This window comes from Bos mutus, chromosome 7, assembly GCF_027580195.1.
Source record: "Bos mutus isolate GX-2022 chromosome 7, NWIPB_WYAK_1.1, whole genome shotgun sequence".
Lineage (NCBI taxonomy): Eukaryota > Metazoa > Chordata > Mammalia > Artiodactyla > Bovidae > Bos > Bos mutus.
Genome location: NC_091623.1, coordinates 79,579,409 through 79,596,259, shown reverse-complemented (window position 1 = coordinate 79,596,259; position 16,851 = coordinate 79,579,409). Strand labels below are relative to the sequence as shown.

Sequence of the window (16,851 nt, the reverse complement as noted above, 5' to 3'; positions counted from 1 at the left end):
AAAAATCAGTAAATAAATGCTTTTGTTACTGAAAAAAAAAGAAAAAAAGAGTGTAGCTTCTAGTCTTTCTAGAAATGATAAAAACAGATGAGAGCTTCTGGTTCAAATTAGACTGGCTTAAACTAAAAGGCTGGATTATTTATCCAAGTAAATTTTGAAATCTGTAATAGTACCTGCAAGTACAATGAGGGGAAAGTGAGTTCTGAGGTCCTGATCTTGTGCCTGCATCAGGGCAGCTTCTGTGGCATTCCAGTTCAGTGAGGATGGGCATGGCTGGGATGCTTCAGAGTCCAGGGCACAGGGTGAGGTGGGGGTGAGAGAGGTATCTGCTGCTGCTGCTGTCACTTACCTGGTAGGAGACCGTGACAGCTGTGGGGAGACTTCTTTAGGTTCTCTGCCACCCCAGGCTGCTCTCAGGGTGGTTCTGAGCCAGGTGGGCAGTTCTAGGCAGAGGGCCTCAGGTTTGACCAGGAGTGAGTGACAGGTGGGAGTCTGGAGCTGAGAACCTGGGGCCAAGAGGCCAGCCAAGGCCTTTGGTTGGTGGGAGGGAGGGAGGGGATGGCACTTCAAAAGGTATGGGGAGGATAGAGAAGTTGTCGTGGTACTGCCTTCACAAACACCTCTATCACAGGGTTCATAATCGTACATCCTCCAGTTCTCTAAAACCTTGACCTTAACTCCAGCTCTTTTCAATCTCAGTCTTTGTGGCCCATCTGGAAAGTGAGGATGAGGCTAGTAGGTTGGAGTGGAGGTGGAACTTGAAAAGTGCTTTGTAGGGACCAGAGCCTACCCTGATTATGGTTTTTATCTCAGGCTCCTGGTGCTGGGCTGTTCAGCCCCATTTATTGATTGATTGATGGCTGTGGCCACATGGCTTGCAGCATCTTAGTTCCCTGACCAAGGATTGAACCCAGGCCCTCAGCAGTGAAAGTGAAGAGTGCTAACCACTGGACTTTCAGGGAATTCCCTGTTAGCCCCGTCTAGTATGAAATTTCCAGGCTTGGTGGTCAAGGGCTCAAAACTGAGAGTGCCTTTCTTACTTCCTCTAAAACAGTGATTTAAAAATTACATTTTCATTTGCTTGCTGTGCTATTTTCCAGGTCTTTGTACTTGCATTTTTAAATTTTTATTGTTGAGAAAAATTACATTTTAAGGTTTGAACCTTCAGTAACCCTTTTAGTGGTGGTATGCATTTTTAACTCAAGTTAACACATTTGGGATTTGCTTTGCTTTATGTTTAGAAAGTTGTTTTGTTTTGTTTTTTCCCCAAGAAAAAGGTTAATACTTTGTATATTCTTGTCAAGACTCAAGTCTTGGCTAGTTTTGGGATTATGGGTCAATTGCTTCACTCCCCTAAATCCAGATATGGGATTGGGGATTAATTTCTTAATTTTTCCAAGCTTGTGTCGCCTGTGAAGCAGGGACAATAATTCAGTCCTCACATCAGGTGATGATAATGCCAGGGCTGTACTGTGAGTTGTCATAGTAGCAGAGCTGGGCCTTTTGACTACCTGTCTATGGTAATTCTTTTCCCTTCAGCCAAATCTAGCACAGGGCTGGGCATGTGTAGAGATTCTTGTTAAATTGTACTAAACCAGATTTCCTAGGCCAAGGTAAGAAAGAAGGAAAATATCATCAGGTTGCATTAAGCCTAAGCCAGTGGGTCTGAAGCCTATGGGCTAGAGGGGCTGCAGCCAAGGGGGCTTTGGGGTTCCTTGAGGTTCAATGGGGGTGGTCTCTGGATCAGGGATAGCTATTAGGAGTAAGCTTTTTAAACATTTATTTATTTTTAATTGAAGGATAATTGCTTTACAATATTGTATTGGTTTCTGCCATAAAGCAACATGAATCAGTCATGGGTACAAAAATGTCCCCTCACTCATGAAACTCCCTCCCACCCCCTTTCCACCCTTCTAGGGTGTTACAGCAGAGAAGGCAATGGCAACCCACTCCAGTACTCTTGTCTGGAAAATCCCATGGATGGAGGAGCCTGGTGGGCTGCAGTCCATGGGGTCGCTAAGAGTCGGGCACAACTGAGTGACTTCACTTTCACTTTTCACTTTCATGCATTGGAGAAGGAAATGGCAACCAACTCCAGTATTCTTGCCTGGAGAATCCCAGGGACAGAGGAGCCTGGTGGGCTGCCATCTATGGGGTCGCACAGAGTCAGACACAACTGAAGTGACTTAGCAGCAGCAGCAGCAGCAGGGTGTTACAGAGCCCTGGTTTGAGTTCCTTGAGTCATACAGCAGATTCCCATTGGCTATCTCTTTTACATAGGGTAGTGCATATGTTTCCATATTCTCTCCGTTCATCCCACCCTCTCCTTCCTCCCCACTTCCCACATGCATAAGTTTGTTCTCTATGTTTGCATTTCCACTGCTACCCTGAAAATAGGTTCATCAGTACTATCTTTCTAGATTTCATATATATGCATTAATATATGATATTTGTTTTTCTTTTTCTGACCTACTTCACCCTGTATAATAGGCTATAGGTTCATCCATCTCATTAGAACTGACTCAGATGTGTTCCCTTTAATGGCTGGGTAATATTCCATTGTATATATGTATCATAGCTTCTTTATCCATTCATCTGTTGATGGACATCTAGGTTGTTTCCATATCCTAGCTATTGTAAACAGTGCTGCAATGAACATTGGGGTACATGTGTCTTTTTCAATTTTAGTTTCCTCAGGATATATGCCTAGTAGTGGGATTGCTGGGTCATATGGTAGTTTTGTTCCTACTTTTTAAAGGAGTCTTCATATGGTCTTCCATAGTGGCTATATCAATTTACATTTCCATCAAGAATCAATATTGAAAATGACTCTACTACTAAATGCAATCTACAGATTCAGTGCAATCCCTATCATATTACCAATGGCATTTTTCACAGAACTATAATAACAAATTTCACAGTTAGTATGGAAACACAAAGACTCTGAATTGCCAAAGCAATCTTGAGAAAGAAGAATGGGGCTGGAGGAATCAACCTTCCTGACTTCAGACTATACTACAAAGCTACAGTCATCAAGATAGTATGGTATTAACACAAAAGCAAAAATATAGGCCAATGGAACAAGACAGAAAGTCCAGAGATAAATCTGTACACCTGTGGGTACCTTATCTTTGACAAAGGAGACAAGAATATACAATGCAGAAAAGATAGCCTCTTCAGGAGTGGTGCTGGGAGAACTAGACAGCTTTGTGTAAAAGAATGAAATTAGAACATTTCCTAACACCATACATAAAGATACACTAAAAGTGGATTAAGACTGATTAATTTAGATTAAGACTTGATGTAAGACCAGAAACTATAAAACTCTTACTTACAAAACTCTTGTAAGTTTTGATTGGCCCTACCTGGCCTCCCTCTGCTCTGCCCTCCTGTCTTCATAACAGGGACTGCAGGTCCCTTTGTCATTCCCGGATTTATATTTGAAAAATTACAAAGCAGAAACCTGCCACTTTCTATTCAAGGACTCCCAAGTAATTGCTTAGTGTTTATTTCTGTTTCTTCTCCCAGTCTAAACCTGCCTATAGAATTTAATGATCCTTTAAAAACTGTTCTTGAGAGCACCAGCACCAACACTGTAGATCTTTCACATATTGGCTTTTGCTGATTTTTCCACTTCTACCCCATGTCATCCGACACTCATCCTTATTTTCCCCCCGTTTCTTCCTGATTCAGAAGTTGGAGGGACCAGTCAAGATCCGGACAGTTCGAGAAGCACCGACAGACTGTGTCTGCCCCCCAGGTAAGTGGATGTTCAATCCTTGATGGCTCCTGACTTCTAGAGACCTGGCCTTCTCTCTTCTGTCTGCTCAAAACTGCCAAAGCCATGGTCAAGAGAATCATCTCAGGTTTCAGGCTATCTATGGTATCTTGTGGATCATCCTTTCTTCCTACATCTTCGGCGGTAGGTGTGTCATACATATTCAGGCAAAATTAACTGACTTGGTTAAATAAGGGCAGTGGTATTGGTGGAGGAGCTAAAAACTCTTTGAGATGACTAATAATAAAGGCTCAAATGCTAGGAAAGTAGCAGCCATCCCTTTTTAAAGATGGAGAAAAAAAAAGATGGAGAAACAAGCATGAACCATCCACACAGTGTTAACATTGTGTTCTTAACTCTGTTTCAAACATAAGGGGGAAGATAGAGGGAATAATGGTAGAGGAAGAGGAAAGGGGCTGTAAATATGGTCTGATTTGTTCAAATAATCATGTTTCTTGGATTTTGGTGGTATAGACCAGGATGGCTGTAACTAGAAATGAGGATTTGTTGGTTCCTAGTCCGTGTGACTCAAATCCTGATCCATATTAGGTCTTCTGGTTGTCCTTATTAGAGCTCTGCACATATTATGATTGAGAATTTAGGGTATAGTCTCAGCCCCACTGTGTTCAGGGCTTAAACTTATCCTCTTATAGAACAGTGTATAATACCAGTGAGTGAGTGAAAAATCATAACATTTCCCAGACATCTCACTATGCCAGACAAGGTGAGAGAACACAGGAGCTGAACCCAGGTGCCCTATTCCTTGCTATCGTGCCTTCCATTAGACAAATTGCCTGGCATTTCACCTAGCAATTTGAAGCCATTTCACCTGGTCCAGAAACTAAGCTTACCTATGGTTATTATCTCCAGGTTGGGAGATGCCCTGAGATTTGTACAAAGGTGGACCTGTGCTGTGGAAATTCAGCCTCTGGGGACCCAGTGGGAGTTGAGCTTGAGCTAGCCTTTGATAGGAACTCTGAGAAGGAAATGGCAATCCACTCCAGTATTCTTGCCTGGAAAATCCCATGGACAGAGGAGTCTGTCAAGCTACAGTCCATGGGGTCTCAAAGAGTTGGACACCACTGAGTGACTTCACTTTCACTTTCTTTCTAAGATTTTAATAGGACGGAAAAGGACATGATAAGTAATGACATCATGAGCAGATCGGAAAGTCAGAAGTTGCAATTCAATGGGGGAAAAAATTTCAGTTCCATCAATGAATTTCTGGCTGATCTGCAAAATGTATAAAATAATCCCTTTGTTCCTTCCCTGTTCTTTCTGAGTATTGTATGGATGTAAAATCATGTGAATTATGTAGATGAGATTTTTAAAAACTAGGAGTCACTGGGAATTCCCTGGTGATCCAGTGGTTAGGACTCAGCACTCTTACTGCTGAGGGCCTAGGTTCAATCCCTGGTTGGGGAACTAAAAGCCCACAAGCTGAGCGGTGTGGCCAAAAACAAACAAACAAACCTGGGAGTCTCAATGCATTTATGAGACTTAAAATCAGTTTTGTGGGTTGTAGCCAGTGTTCTGAAATTTTGAACTAGCAGAGACTGGAGTAAAAATACTGAGGTTTTTGTTTCAGCTATTTATATTTGCAGTTGCCAGTGTGAAATGGGTTCCTTGCTGTGGGTTGCTGACTGAAAGTTTGAAAATCATCGATACAGATGATAGATGGAGAGGGAGAAGGAAGGCAGTGAGGGGACATGGAGCTCCCAAATATATGCAAACCAGGTCCAAATCTTGGCCAGCCACCCACTGTTTGTATCAGTAAATGATTCCAGTACTGGAGTGGGCTTTGCAGGCTTTTTTGACGTTGTGGAGGAAATACAGGTCAAAGGCCAGGACCTGGAGGCAGTCTTGTGTCCTGTCTTCCCCCAGGGACTCCTGACCCACCAAGAAGGTCTCTTGTATGAGCATGGAGGCTGAAAGCTGGTCAGACCATGGTGACCTGCCCTCCTCTCTGGGCATCACCATGCTGTCGTTCATTGTCTGAGGGGCTTGTGGCTGTACCCAGGCCATCCTGGCAGGTGAGGCCAGCATAGCCCAGGGGGTGTGGCGTCAAGGCCTGTGTCAGGCTGCAGTGCACACCCATGTCCACATCTGCTTTTTCTCTCCTGTCATCTTGAGCTGGAGGATTGATCTGAGCCCTTCAGACTAGAACCTTTTATCAGTGTGAAACCCCATAGGCTAGCACATTCGCCTCTGCCATAAGAAGCACAAAGACCTTTTCCTCCAATACCAGAAGCCTTAACTCATTCCCTTTCTCTCTGGCTTTGATCTGCCCTCCAGAATTTGGCGTCTAGACACGGAGACCACCCTCTGTAACTCGGATCCCCATCTCATTTGAGATGCCCACGGATCCCCCGGGCCCCGTTTCTTCCCACGGCCCAGGGGACAGTGTAGTCTTTTGTCAGATCCTAGGATGCAGCAGGCAGATAAGCCAGGCCAGAGAAGGGGGCGGCTCTTCTGTGTGTATTGCCCATTGTGAAGTGGGTGCTCGGGGAGCTCTGAGGCTGAAAGGAGGGTAGGCTTTGGGCTGGAAGGTCAAGATTCTTCTCTTACTGGAGTCAGTGGTGGGATGAGTGGCTGAACTGTGCTCTGAACTAGCCTTGTGACCTCAGGCAAGTGAGAGGCCCTTGAACTCTTTGTCTATAAAACAATATAGCTGAGGTTGAATTGTGTCCCCCCAGAAGATACGTCCCAGTCCTAACCCCTGATCCTTGTAAATGTGACCTTACATGGAAATAGGGTCATTGCAGACATAATTAAGGATCTTGAGATGAGGTCATCCAGGATTTAGAGTAGGCCCCCAAACCAATGACGAGCGTTCTTATATAAGACACAGAGGTTTAAGCGATTTGAGACACGGAAACACCCAAAGGAGAAGTCCATGGGAAGATGGAGGCAGAGGCCAGAGTGATGCTTCTGCAAGCCCAGGAAAACCCAGGATTGTCAGCAGCCACAAAAACGGGAGAGAGGCATGGACACAATTCTCCCTAAGAGCTTTCGGAAGGAGCTAGCCCTGCCAACACCTTGATTTTGGACTTCTGACCTCCAGAATCGTGAGAGAATAGGTTTCTGTCATGTTAAGTCACCTCATTTGTGGTCATTGGTTGTGGCAGCCTCAGGAAACTAAAATAAATGGGACTATTAATCACTCTAATTATGAAGTTGCTGAGATGATCAAAATGTAAGGGACATAGGAGCTTCCTGCACCACCAGGTGTGAATCAGGTGTGTGGGGCTGCCACCTAGGAGCCCCCTGGTGTTGCTGTTTCTCATACACCTGCCCCAGAAGAGACTTCTCTTCCTTCAGCAGAGAGCTCCAGGCTGTAGATTCATGTGGCTTACCCGTGTCCCTGGGGATTCCAGTATCTTCTTTTCTTATGTTACTATGTACTTAAATGTTTTAAAATGTGTTTAAAGTTTTAAAATGTTTATTTTTGAATAGGAAAATAATATGTGTATTACAAGTACTACAAAAGATTACATGTAAAACATAATTCCCCTCCCCTTTTCTGCCCTGTTTCTCCTGCTCCCCTTTCCAGGGGCCCTTTACCCACTTGCTGAGGTCCTTTTGAGCAGTCCTTTCCAACAGAACTTTCTGTGATGATGGAAATGTTCTTTCTCTCTGCTAATAGAGCAGCTACTGCTAGCCACGTGGGGCTATCAAACACCTGAAATGTGGCTACTATAAGTGACGAACTGAATTTATAATTTTTGTTTTAGAATGGATAAACAAGGTCTTAATGTATATCATTATAAATAAACCCTAATGGGAAAGAATATAAAAAAAGAATGTATATGTGTGTGTGACTGAGTCACTTTGCTATACAATAGAGATTAGCACAACACTGTAAATTGACTGTACTTAAATTTTACAAAAGTTTGTTTAATCTTAAGTTGCCATGTGTGGCTGGTTGCTATAGAGTTGGACAGCTCAGTTTTTGAGGTCATTTAGATCCATTTCAGTGAGTAGCTCCCCTCTTGGTTTTACACAAATATGTTGTCCCTGGGTTGCCTTCTCAGTTTGCAGTTTCCCTCTGAGATGATCTGAATCAGTCCATGGATCAGAGAGCAATGCTGCCTCATTTTGGGTTAAATGAGGAATCCTGTCAGGCTTTGGGGCAGTCCTATGAGGTACCAGGCCAGTCCTCCCACCCCAAGGACATTTGAATTGTTTCCCATCCTGTGTTCTTACAGACTGTCTTTCAAGGAAGTGTTGGTGAAAAGGATGCCTGTTGTCTTGCCCTGTCCCCTGCCTTCCTCTTGCTCTGTACTGAAAGTCATCACAAGGGAGGAATTGCTGCAGGGCTTTAGGTCACTGTGCTGAAAGGACAGGAGCCCTCAGTCTGTTTGGGCTTTTGGAATTCTGGAATGTTGCAGGAAGGGCAATGGCAGGGGGTGACCCCAGAGTCGCCTCTGTGGGAGACTCGGGCACCACCTGGTCCCCACTGTGCTGTGAACACGTGAGCATCCCAAGGGATGGGTCAGGACTGGCACCCTAGAGCCTGAGAGGCCTGGATTTGACTCTAGACTCTGCCACTTGAACAGCTGCCGTGTAGATACGGCCTGCACCTCCTGGACATATGGACCATTCTGGTGTTAAAGCTCCTTGCGTTAACTAGCTCTTTTAATTATGTTAAAACAAAGAAACAAAGAGGAAACATATTAGCTCATACAACTGGAATGGAGAGGTTAGAGATAGAGTAGAGGTCAGGTATATCTGGGTTCAGGGGTTTCTCTCCATCTCTCAGTTCTTCCCTGTGTCATTTTCAGACACCATCTCCTTGGGGTGAGAAGGTGGCCACTAATGGCCCCAGCAGTAGATCAGACCTTCTGAGCAACCCCAGCAGGTAGAGCATTCCCCATTCTCAAAGATGGCAGCATTGAGGAATGGGGGGTGTTATGGGCTGAATTGTATCCTCCCCAAATTCATATGTTCAAGTACTTACCTGCCCCCAACCCCCCCTGCAATAGTACCTCTTAAAATATGACTGTATTTGAGATGGAGGTCTTTAAAGGAGCAGATAAGATAAAGTGTGGCCATTAGGGTGGGCCCTCATCCACTAGGACTGGTGTCCTTGTAAGAAGAGATTGGGGCACAGACACACAGAAGGAAGATGATGTGAAGTCAGGGAGAAGATGGCCATCTACAAGCCAAGGAGAGAAGCCTCAGCAGAAACCAACCATGCTGACTCCTTGATCTATGACTTATAAATTTCAGAATTGTGAGAAAATAGATTTCTGTTGTTTAAGTCACCCAAACCGTGGTACTTAGTTTTGATAGCCCAAGCAGACTAATACAGGGAGTTATTGTTGCTGACTGGGCTTCCCAGCTGGCAACAGTGGTAAAGAACCCACACCTGCCAATGCAGGAGATGAAAGAGTGGCAGGTTCACTGCTGGAGGAGGGCAAGGCAAGGCAACCCACTCCAGTGTTCTTACCTGGAGAATCCTATGGACAGAGGAGCTGGTGGGCTATATAGTTCATGGGGTCACAAAGAGTTGGACACGACTGAAGTGACTTGGCATGCATTTGTTGCTGGGTATGGAGTTTACATTTGGAAAGATGGAAAAGTTGTGGAAAATGGATAGTGGTGATGGTTATACAACACTGTGAATGCATTAAATGCCATGAAATTGTATACTTTTAAGTGGTTAAAATAATTATTTAAACTTTGTCTATGTTTTACCATGATTAAAGAAAGAAGTCCCAGAGTTGATCCTGATTTGCTGGCTTGGGGCAGATGCCTCTCCCTGAACTAATTGCTGTGCCTGGAGAATGGGACACATTGATTGGCCAGGTGTGGGTCATGTGACCATTCTTTGACCTGAGGGCAGGCTGGTGTGGGGGAGGGTTGACACTAGCAGAATCATGTGGGCTGAGTGGGAAAGGGTGGTTACCTCAAGGAGAATTAGGGTGCTGTTGTCAGAAAAAGAGAAAAGGGGTGTAGCTGGGTGGACACAAGTAATATATAACCACATTAGTCCTGCTCCTGGGGGCAGCTGGCCAGACGTGTCCAGGAGCTCCTCAGCAGGGACCCCGGGCTTGACAAGAGATTTGCCTCTACTTCAAGCACTAAGTCTTGTCCCTCTGTTGAACTGGTCCAACAGACAGTGCGGCTCTGTGATCAAACAGTTGAATTTTGGACCCAGACTGCCTGATTCAAATTCTCTGTCCCTTACCAACTCCATGACTCTGTTGCTTCAGTTTTTCATTCTGTGAAGTGGGGTTTCTAATAGTACCTACCTCATGGATTCATGCAGGACTGAATGAGCTTGTAGAGAGTTTGTAACAGGGCCTGGCACTGCTTCCTGAAAGTGAGTTGGTGGTTAGGAACCCAGATCCCTTACCCCCAGGCCAGGCCAGATCCACCGTGCGCAGCCTCTTACCTTCCTGATTTTCACCTGTGTCAGTCAGGGCTGAAAGATAGGGAGAAGGCGATTCAGGGTTGGCAGTTGGCTGGAAATATTCTAGAGGAAACAACAAAGGCCTGGCAGACTTTCTTGGCATGTTCTTCTGGGACGTGGTGAGAAAATGCTAGTGACAGAGCCCAGAAGTAGGGAACTGGAAAGGAAAAGAAAACCTGTGGCCCACGAACTCTTGTCAGCCACTGATGGCGTATGGAAGACCTCGTCGTGCCAAACATGGAGCTCCGTCCAGTTTGCACTGGTTTTAACTGGGCTCAACCTGCCCTGGAGAGTATTAGGAACTTTTCAGAAAAACAGTTAATAGTTTTCATTTCCTTTTTGTGCCTTTTTGTGTCCTTGCATCATATCCCAGAGGTATGGCATTGGCATGTGGTTTCCAAATGACAGGCACTGCGCTTGCAAGTGTAGGGTGACTTTCCAGAAATTAATAAGCAGATTAATCAGAGTTAGAAATTGGCTGGTCTGTGAAAATGCTTGGAAGTTTGAGCAGAGGAATGAAACTGCTTAGGAGAGCATGAAGTTCAATGGGGAAGTGATACAAAACCTGATACATTCTATGGCAAATGTCACACGGTGGAACATAAATGGTCAGAGTTACTCTGTTCAGCCTGTTTACTGTATTAGTTGGTTTAGGAACTTGCTTACTGTGCTGCTGCTGCTGCTAAGTCGCTTCAGTCATGTCCGACTCTGTGCAACCCCATAGACGGCAGCCCACCAGGCTCCCCCGTCCCTGGGATTCTTCAGCCAAGAACACTGGAGTGGGTTGCCATTTCCTTCTCCAAAGCATGAAAGTGAAAAGTGAAAGTGAAGTCGCTCAGTCGTGTCTGACTCTTAGCCACCCCATGGACCGCAGCCCACCAGGCTCCCCCGTCCGTGGGATTTTCCAGGCAAGAGTCGTGGAGTGGGTCACCATTGCTTACTGTACTTTGAAGCAAAAACTTGCTATCCCCTTTGAGTTATTTCTTATTTATAGACTTCTAAAAATGATACTTTTTTTTAATTTGTTAAATCCTCATTGACTTGTGTTTATGGTAAAACTAAGTAACTTAATGGCAGTTTATCCCACTATTCACACTGTACAAAGTTGAAGAAAATAATTTGTGTGTCTGATTTTTTTTATCCCGCCAGAATTCCCTGGAGAATTCATTCATTTGTTCGTTCATTCATCTCTCTCTACCCCCAATTTTGTGTTTGTCCTATGGGTGATATTGACTGAGATTGTTACAGGACTTGCAGACCCAGTTGTTAGAGGAAAAAAGTCCCAGAGAAATTAAAAGAAGGGAGAGATCACCTCCGATCAAGGAGACCTGGGGGATAGATGACAGTTGGGCAGGGTTTTGAAAACTTGTTGGCATCTTAGCCATCTAGGATTGGGGACACATTCCACAAGGTCTGGCAGCCTGAGCAGAGGCTGAGCTCTGGGAGTGTCAGGGAACTCTGTTTGGTTGGAGGGCGGTGAGGGTGGGTCTTGATTTTGGAGGGATGTGGGTTTCATTCCATGGGAGACGGTTGAAGGTGTGTCAGGAGAGTCCAGCTTTAAGAGGAGGACTATAGAAACAGCATGGTGGATGAGCTGGATCTCATCACCCACCGAGAGGGTGCTCAGGATGAGGCTGGTCTTGTCTTGCTGCCCAACGCATCCCGAGCCTAGGACAATGCTGGAGTATGAAAGAGGGATGATAAGTATCTGCTGAATGACTCCCCTGGAGGAGAGGTCATGAGAACTTGAATGAGGGCCATGAGAGTTGATGGCAGGGAACAGCTGTGAGAGGCACTGGGCCATGTGGTGGACAGAGCTCACAAACAGGATGGATGGGCACTGGAGGGAACAAAGATACCCAAAGCTTCAAGCCCGGGGGAGGGAGATATCCTGAACAGAAACAGGAAATCCCCAAAGAGGGATTTAGAAGGGAAGATGATAACCATAGTTTTAGACAGTGATCTTATGAAACCAATTTGTAGATCCACTGATGGATGGAAGAAAATAATTAGAAGTCTTCTCTTAAGGCATTGTCTAGCCACTCTGAACCTATTAATTATAAAATATACTGTGTCCTATAAATAAAGGTCTTGAGGTTTAGCCATGTAATGACCATTGGGATTTGAAGATTTTCTATGACCACTAGAGGGAGCCCACTATATTCATTAAATTCTATAGAAATCTAATAGGATTTTTTTTAAAGGATAATTAATGTTTTAAAAAATATATTAGAAAGTACACAAAACTCAAACCAAGGACAGTGAAATACAGAGTTAACCTTTCACTCTGGTGTTCTTTTCCTACTAAAACGGAAGATGGTTGAGAATTTTCCAGACTCCAGAACTGAGTGGTGTGTTGTTGATTTCAGGTGATGTTGATTATGTAAGTGGTAAAATAGCCACTAGCAAACATATTCCTAAAATAGTCCCATTCGACCAACATTTATTGAACACGTCTTATTTAAACCCAGTAGAGACTTGCTGAAGCTGTGGGAAGATGAGCCTGCAAGTGTCTTGGCCATCTTGGCCAACTCCATGCCAACTGTTGGATGACAGGTGTGACTCTTCACTCTGTGAGGTGTCATATAACTTTGTACATTGGGATTATTAAATGTCTCGCCTATCAAGAGCTACACACATGGCGGGACTGCCTTTTCCCAGGGGTGAGTTCGATGCAGTCATAATATTTCGTTTCTTAGTTCTCTTCTTATGCCAAAGTATATTCCACATGGACTGAAGACTTAACTGTGAAAAATAAAACCATGGAGGGCAAGACAAAAATACAATGGGTCACTTGTAAAAGCTGTGAAGTGAACTAGACTTTATAAGCACGGTACTGAAGTCAGAAACCACAAAGCAGCAGTTTTCAGCCAGGGATGACTTAGCCTTTGGAGGATTTTGACAATGTTTAGAGACATTTTTTTATTTGTCTCAACTTGAAGGGTGCTACTGGCATCTAGTGGGTAGAGGACAGGAAGGCTGCTAAACATTCTACAATGTACTGGAGAGCCCCCAACACAAAGAATTATCCCACCCGAATGTCAGTGGTTCCAATGTTGAAAAATTCTGCTATAGAATACATGTTTTCTTTAATGTTTTAAGCTTAAAAGCTTAAATTTTCTGAAAGAAGATTTAAATTTAAATTTTCTTAAACAGAAAGAAGATTCCACCTTAAAGTTTAAAGATAAATGTAAGCTGAAAAAAATTCAGCGCATATAGCAAGCACATTGCTAATATTCATGAACTATAAAGCACTTTTGCAAAAGAATAAGGAAAAGCCAAGTATCTTAGTGGAAAAATGGACAAAGGATATGAGTAGGGAGTTCCTAGTAGGAAAATTACAAATGCTGGCACTTTCCTTCAGTGAATGCTTCTGCAGAACGTATTCTGCTCATGAATAATTGAGGAAATATATAGTAAAATGAGATGTTAGTTTTCACTGATCAGATTGATAATGTTTATTTGTTTCAATCTTTCTGGAGGACAGTTTGGCACATAAACAGCATTTTTAAAAGCACAAACTTTTCCCAAGCATTTACACTTCTAATTTCAGTATATACACTGACCATTGTACTTGGGTGACAGTGATGTTTATCAGAGCATCACTTACGGTAGCAAGAATGTGGAGAATAACATTCATAGCCCTTTATAGGGGAAAGATACCCACAGTATTTCAAGAATGGGGAGAAAACTGAGGATAATATCACAGTGTGAACAGTGACGATCATTGAGTGATTAGATTTGAGCATCCGTTACCAGCATAATCAGGAACAAAAAGCAAAACAGCTGAAAGGTATTCATTCAAAAAGCAAAAACAGTTTGTTTCTGGCCCTGGGCTAGTCACAGGCCTGTCCAAATGTGTTACTGGGTCACACCCATCCTGCCTACCTCATCGTGTGCTGCGGTTGTCTCCTCGACCCAGGGATTGAACTCAGGTCTCCTGCATTGCGGGTGGATTCTTACCAGCTGAGCCACCAGGTAAGCCTAAGAATACTGGAGTGGGTAGCCTATCCCTTCTCCAGCGGATCTTCCCGACCCAGGACTTGAACTGAGGTCTCCTGCATTGCAGGCAGATTCTTTACTGGTTGAGCTACCAGGGAAGCCTCCTGGGGAAACAGCCCCTGTCTTATTTAATGTCCATGGTCCACACAGCAAGATACCTGGAATATCACAGGTGCACCAGAGGTGTTTGTATTTAATAAATATTGTATTACTAAAGGATCTATTAAAGCAGAAAAGTGTGCATAGACACTGGTTATTATAGACACCCATGGGGAGTGATGGACAGTTCATCTTCTGGTGTAAAACAGACTTGGAGTTGAGTCCTGGATCTGCCATTTAGTGCTGAATGACCTTGGGCATGTTATTTAACCTCTCTGTGCTTCAATTAGCCACTCTTTCGTATTGATACCATAATCCTAAAGTTAGAAGGTAGTTATTTGTTATTTTATTTATTATTCATTAAAATGTATTTACCATGTTAGATTTTGAGGACACAGTGGTGAACAAGACAAGGTCTGTGCCACATAAAATTTACATTCCAAGTGTCATGGATGGGGTGGAGGAGACAGACAAATAAAACAGATAAACTTACAGATAAATGAGATAATTCTGAATTGTGATGAGAGCTATGGAGGCATGGACCACGTGCTTTAGTAGAGGATGCAGGTGGGGCTGGTGTTGAGATTTTCTACTTTAGAAAGGGAGGTCAGGGAGGCCTCTCTGAGGAGGGAATATTGATGATAAGATCTGCATAAGGAGAAGAAGCTAGGCATATCTTGGGAAGATATCCCAAGGCCCTAAGAACAGTGATTTGGTTCTTAGGTAGCCCAAAGTTTGGGGTGTCTTCTGGGGGTAGGGAGGGGTCAGTGTTTGAAGCAGGCAGGGATGGGCGTGATGAGTATGCAGTAGATGAGTTTGACCCTCTTGGCCTCAGAGAGTGTATATTTCATCCAAAAAGCAGTGGGAAATCATTGCTGGGTTGAAATAGAGAGGTGACATTGTCCAGTTTATGTTTTGAAAAGCTCAGGCTGATACAGAGGGGAGAATGTCTTGGAGGCATGCCTGAGAGGAAAGTAGGAGCAGAGGAAGTGGGGAAACTCTAGGGAAGTTATTGCAGTTGTCCAGACCAGATGAGGGCATGGTGGAGGTGATGGAAAGACACAGATGGAGTTGGTGTGGATTTTGGAGACTACACTGAGAGGACTTAGAGGTGGACTGAGTAAGGAGGAGTGATTGGGTGACTCCTAGCTTTTGGATGACACCCAAAATTTTTGGGCAACTCAGTGGTGCCATTTGCTTTAAAAGGGGTGAACAGAATGAGGACTCTGTTCAGATCTGTTCATTTTGATGTGACTAGTGGCCATCGTAGAGGAGATACACAGTCAGCTCTTGGATTAAATGACGCAGCAAAGGTGGAGGCAGCGGCACAGGGCCTCACTTTGAGTGGGCATGTGTCACAGTGTGCTGACTCTGAACACACATGGATTCATGTGAAGATGGCCTGGGCTGCAGTGTTGTCTTAGCCTGAAGTCTGGAAGATGTCTTTGTTCCTTACTGTGTTAGTCAGTGTTCTCCTGGGAAACAGAACCAATAGGATATGTATATCTATCTATCTGTTTACTGGCCTGCCCACCTACCTACCTATGTAAAGAGACTTTTTTTAAAATTTATTTTTAATTGAAGGATAATTGCTCTACAATATTGTGTTGGTTTCTGCCATACATCAACATTAGTCAGCCATAGGTATACATATGTCCCCTCCCTCTTGCCCCTCCCTCCCCCCTCCCATTCCTTCTCACCCCTCTAGGTTGTTACAGAGCCCTGGTTTGAGTTCCCTGAGTCATACAGCAAATTCCCATTGGCTATCTGTTTTATATAGTGTAGTGTATATATTTCTATGCGCCTCTTTCCATTCGTCCCACCTCTGCTTCCTCCCCGCAGCCCGTGTTCACAAGTGTGTTCTCTGTGTCTGCAGAGAGACTTATTTTAAGTAACTGGTTTATATGATTATAGAGGTTGGCAAGTCCAAAATCTCTAGGGTAGGTTAGCAAGCTGGAGGCTCAGGAGAGCCCATGTTCCAGTTAGAATCCTAAGGATTCTCTCTTCTTTGAGAATTCTCTCTTTTTGTTTTATTCAGACCTTCAACTGGTCGAATGAGGCCCACTCATATTATGGAGGGCAACCTGCTTTACTCTAAGTCCACTTGTTTGAATGTTTATCTCATCCAAAACTATCCTCATGGGGAAACACCCAGAATAATGTTTGGTCACATATCTAGGCCCGGTGCATTCTTCCTCTTCTCTCTAGCCAATCAGTTCACTTATCCTGCTTCCCATGCATTTGGGATCAAGTATGCATTTCATAGGAGAAGGCAGTGGCACCCCACTCCAGTACTCTTGCCTGGAAAATCCCATGGACGGAGGAGCCTGGAAGGCTGCAGTCCATGGGGTTGTGAAGAGTTGGACACGACTGCGCGACTTCACTTTCACTTTTCACTTTCATGCATTGGAGAAGGAAATGGCAACCCACTCCAGTGTGCTTGCCTGGAGAATCCCAGGGACAGGGAGCCTGGTGGGCTGCCGTCTATGGGGTCGCACAGAGTCGGACACGACTGAAGCAATTTAGCAGCAGCAGCAGCATGCATTCTGTACCT

General features: G+C 44.2%; 1 protein-coding gene and 1 non-coding gene across 2 annotated transcripts in view; both read left to right on the top strand.

The window, feature by feature from the left end:
• Positions 1-16,851, top strand: part of COL23A1 (collagen type XXIII alpha 1 chain) — a 410,853-nt gene that overhangs the window by 23,448 nt on the left and 370,554 nt on the right. The window contains exon 2 of the mRNA XM_070374177.1: positions 3,694-3,760. Within this exon, the coding sequence (XP_070230278.1) occupies positions 3,694-3,760 (67 nt within the window). The remainder of the gene's footprint in view (positions 1-3,693; positions 3,761-16,851) is intronic.
• Positions 5,131-5,203, top strand: TRNAK-CUU (transfer RNA lysine (anticodon CUU)). Its single transcript has one exon. It is a non-coding gene; the product is annotated as a tRNA-Lys (tRNA).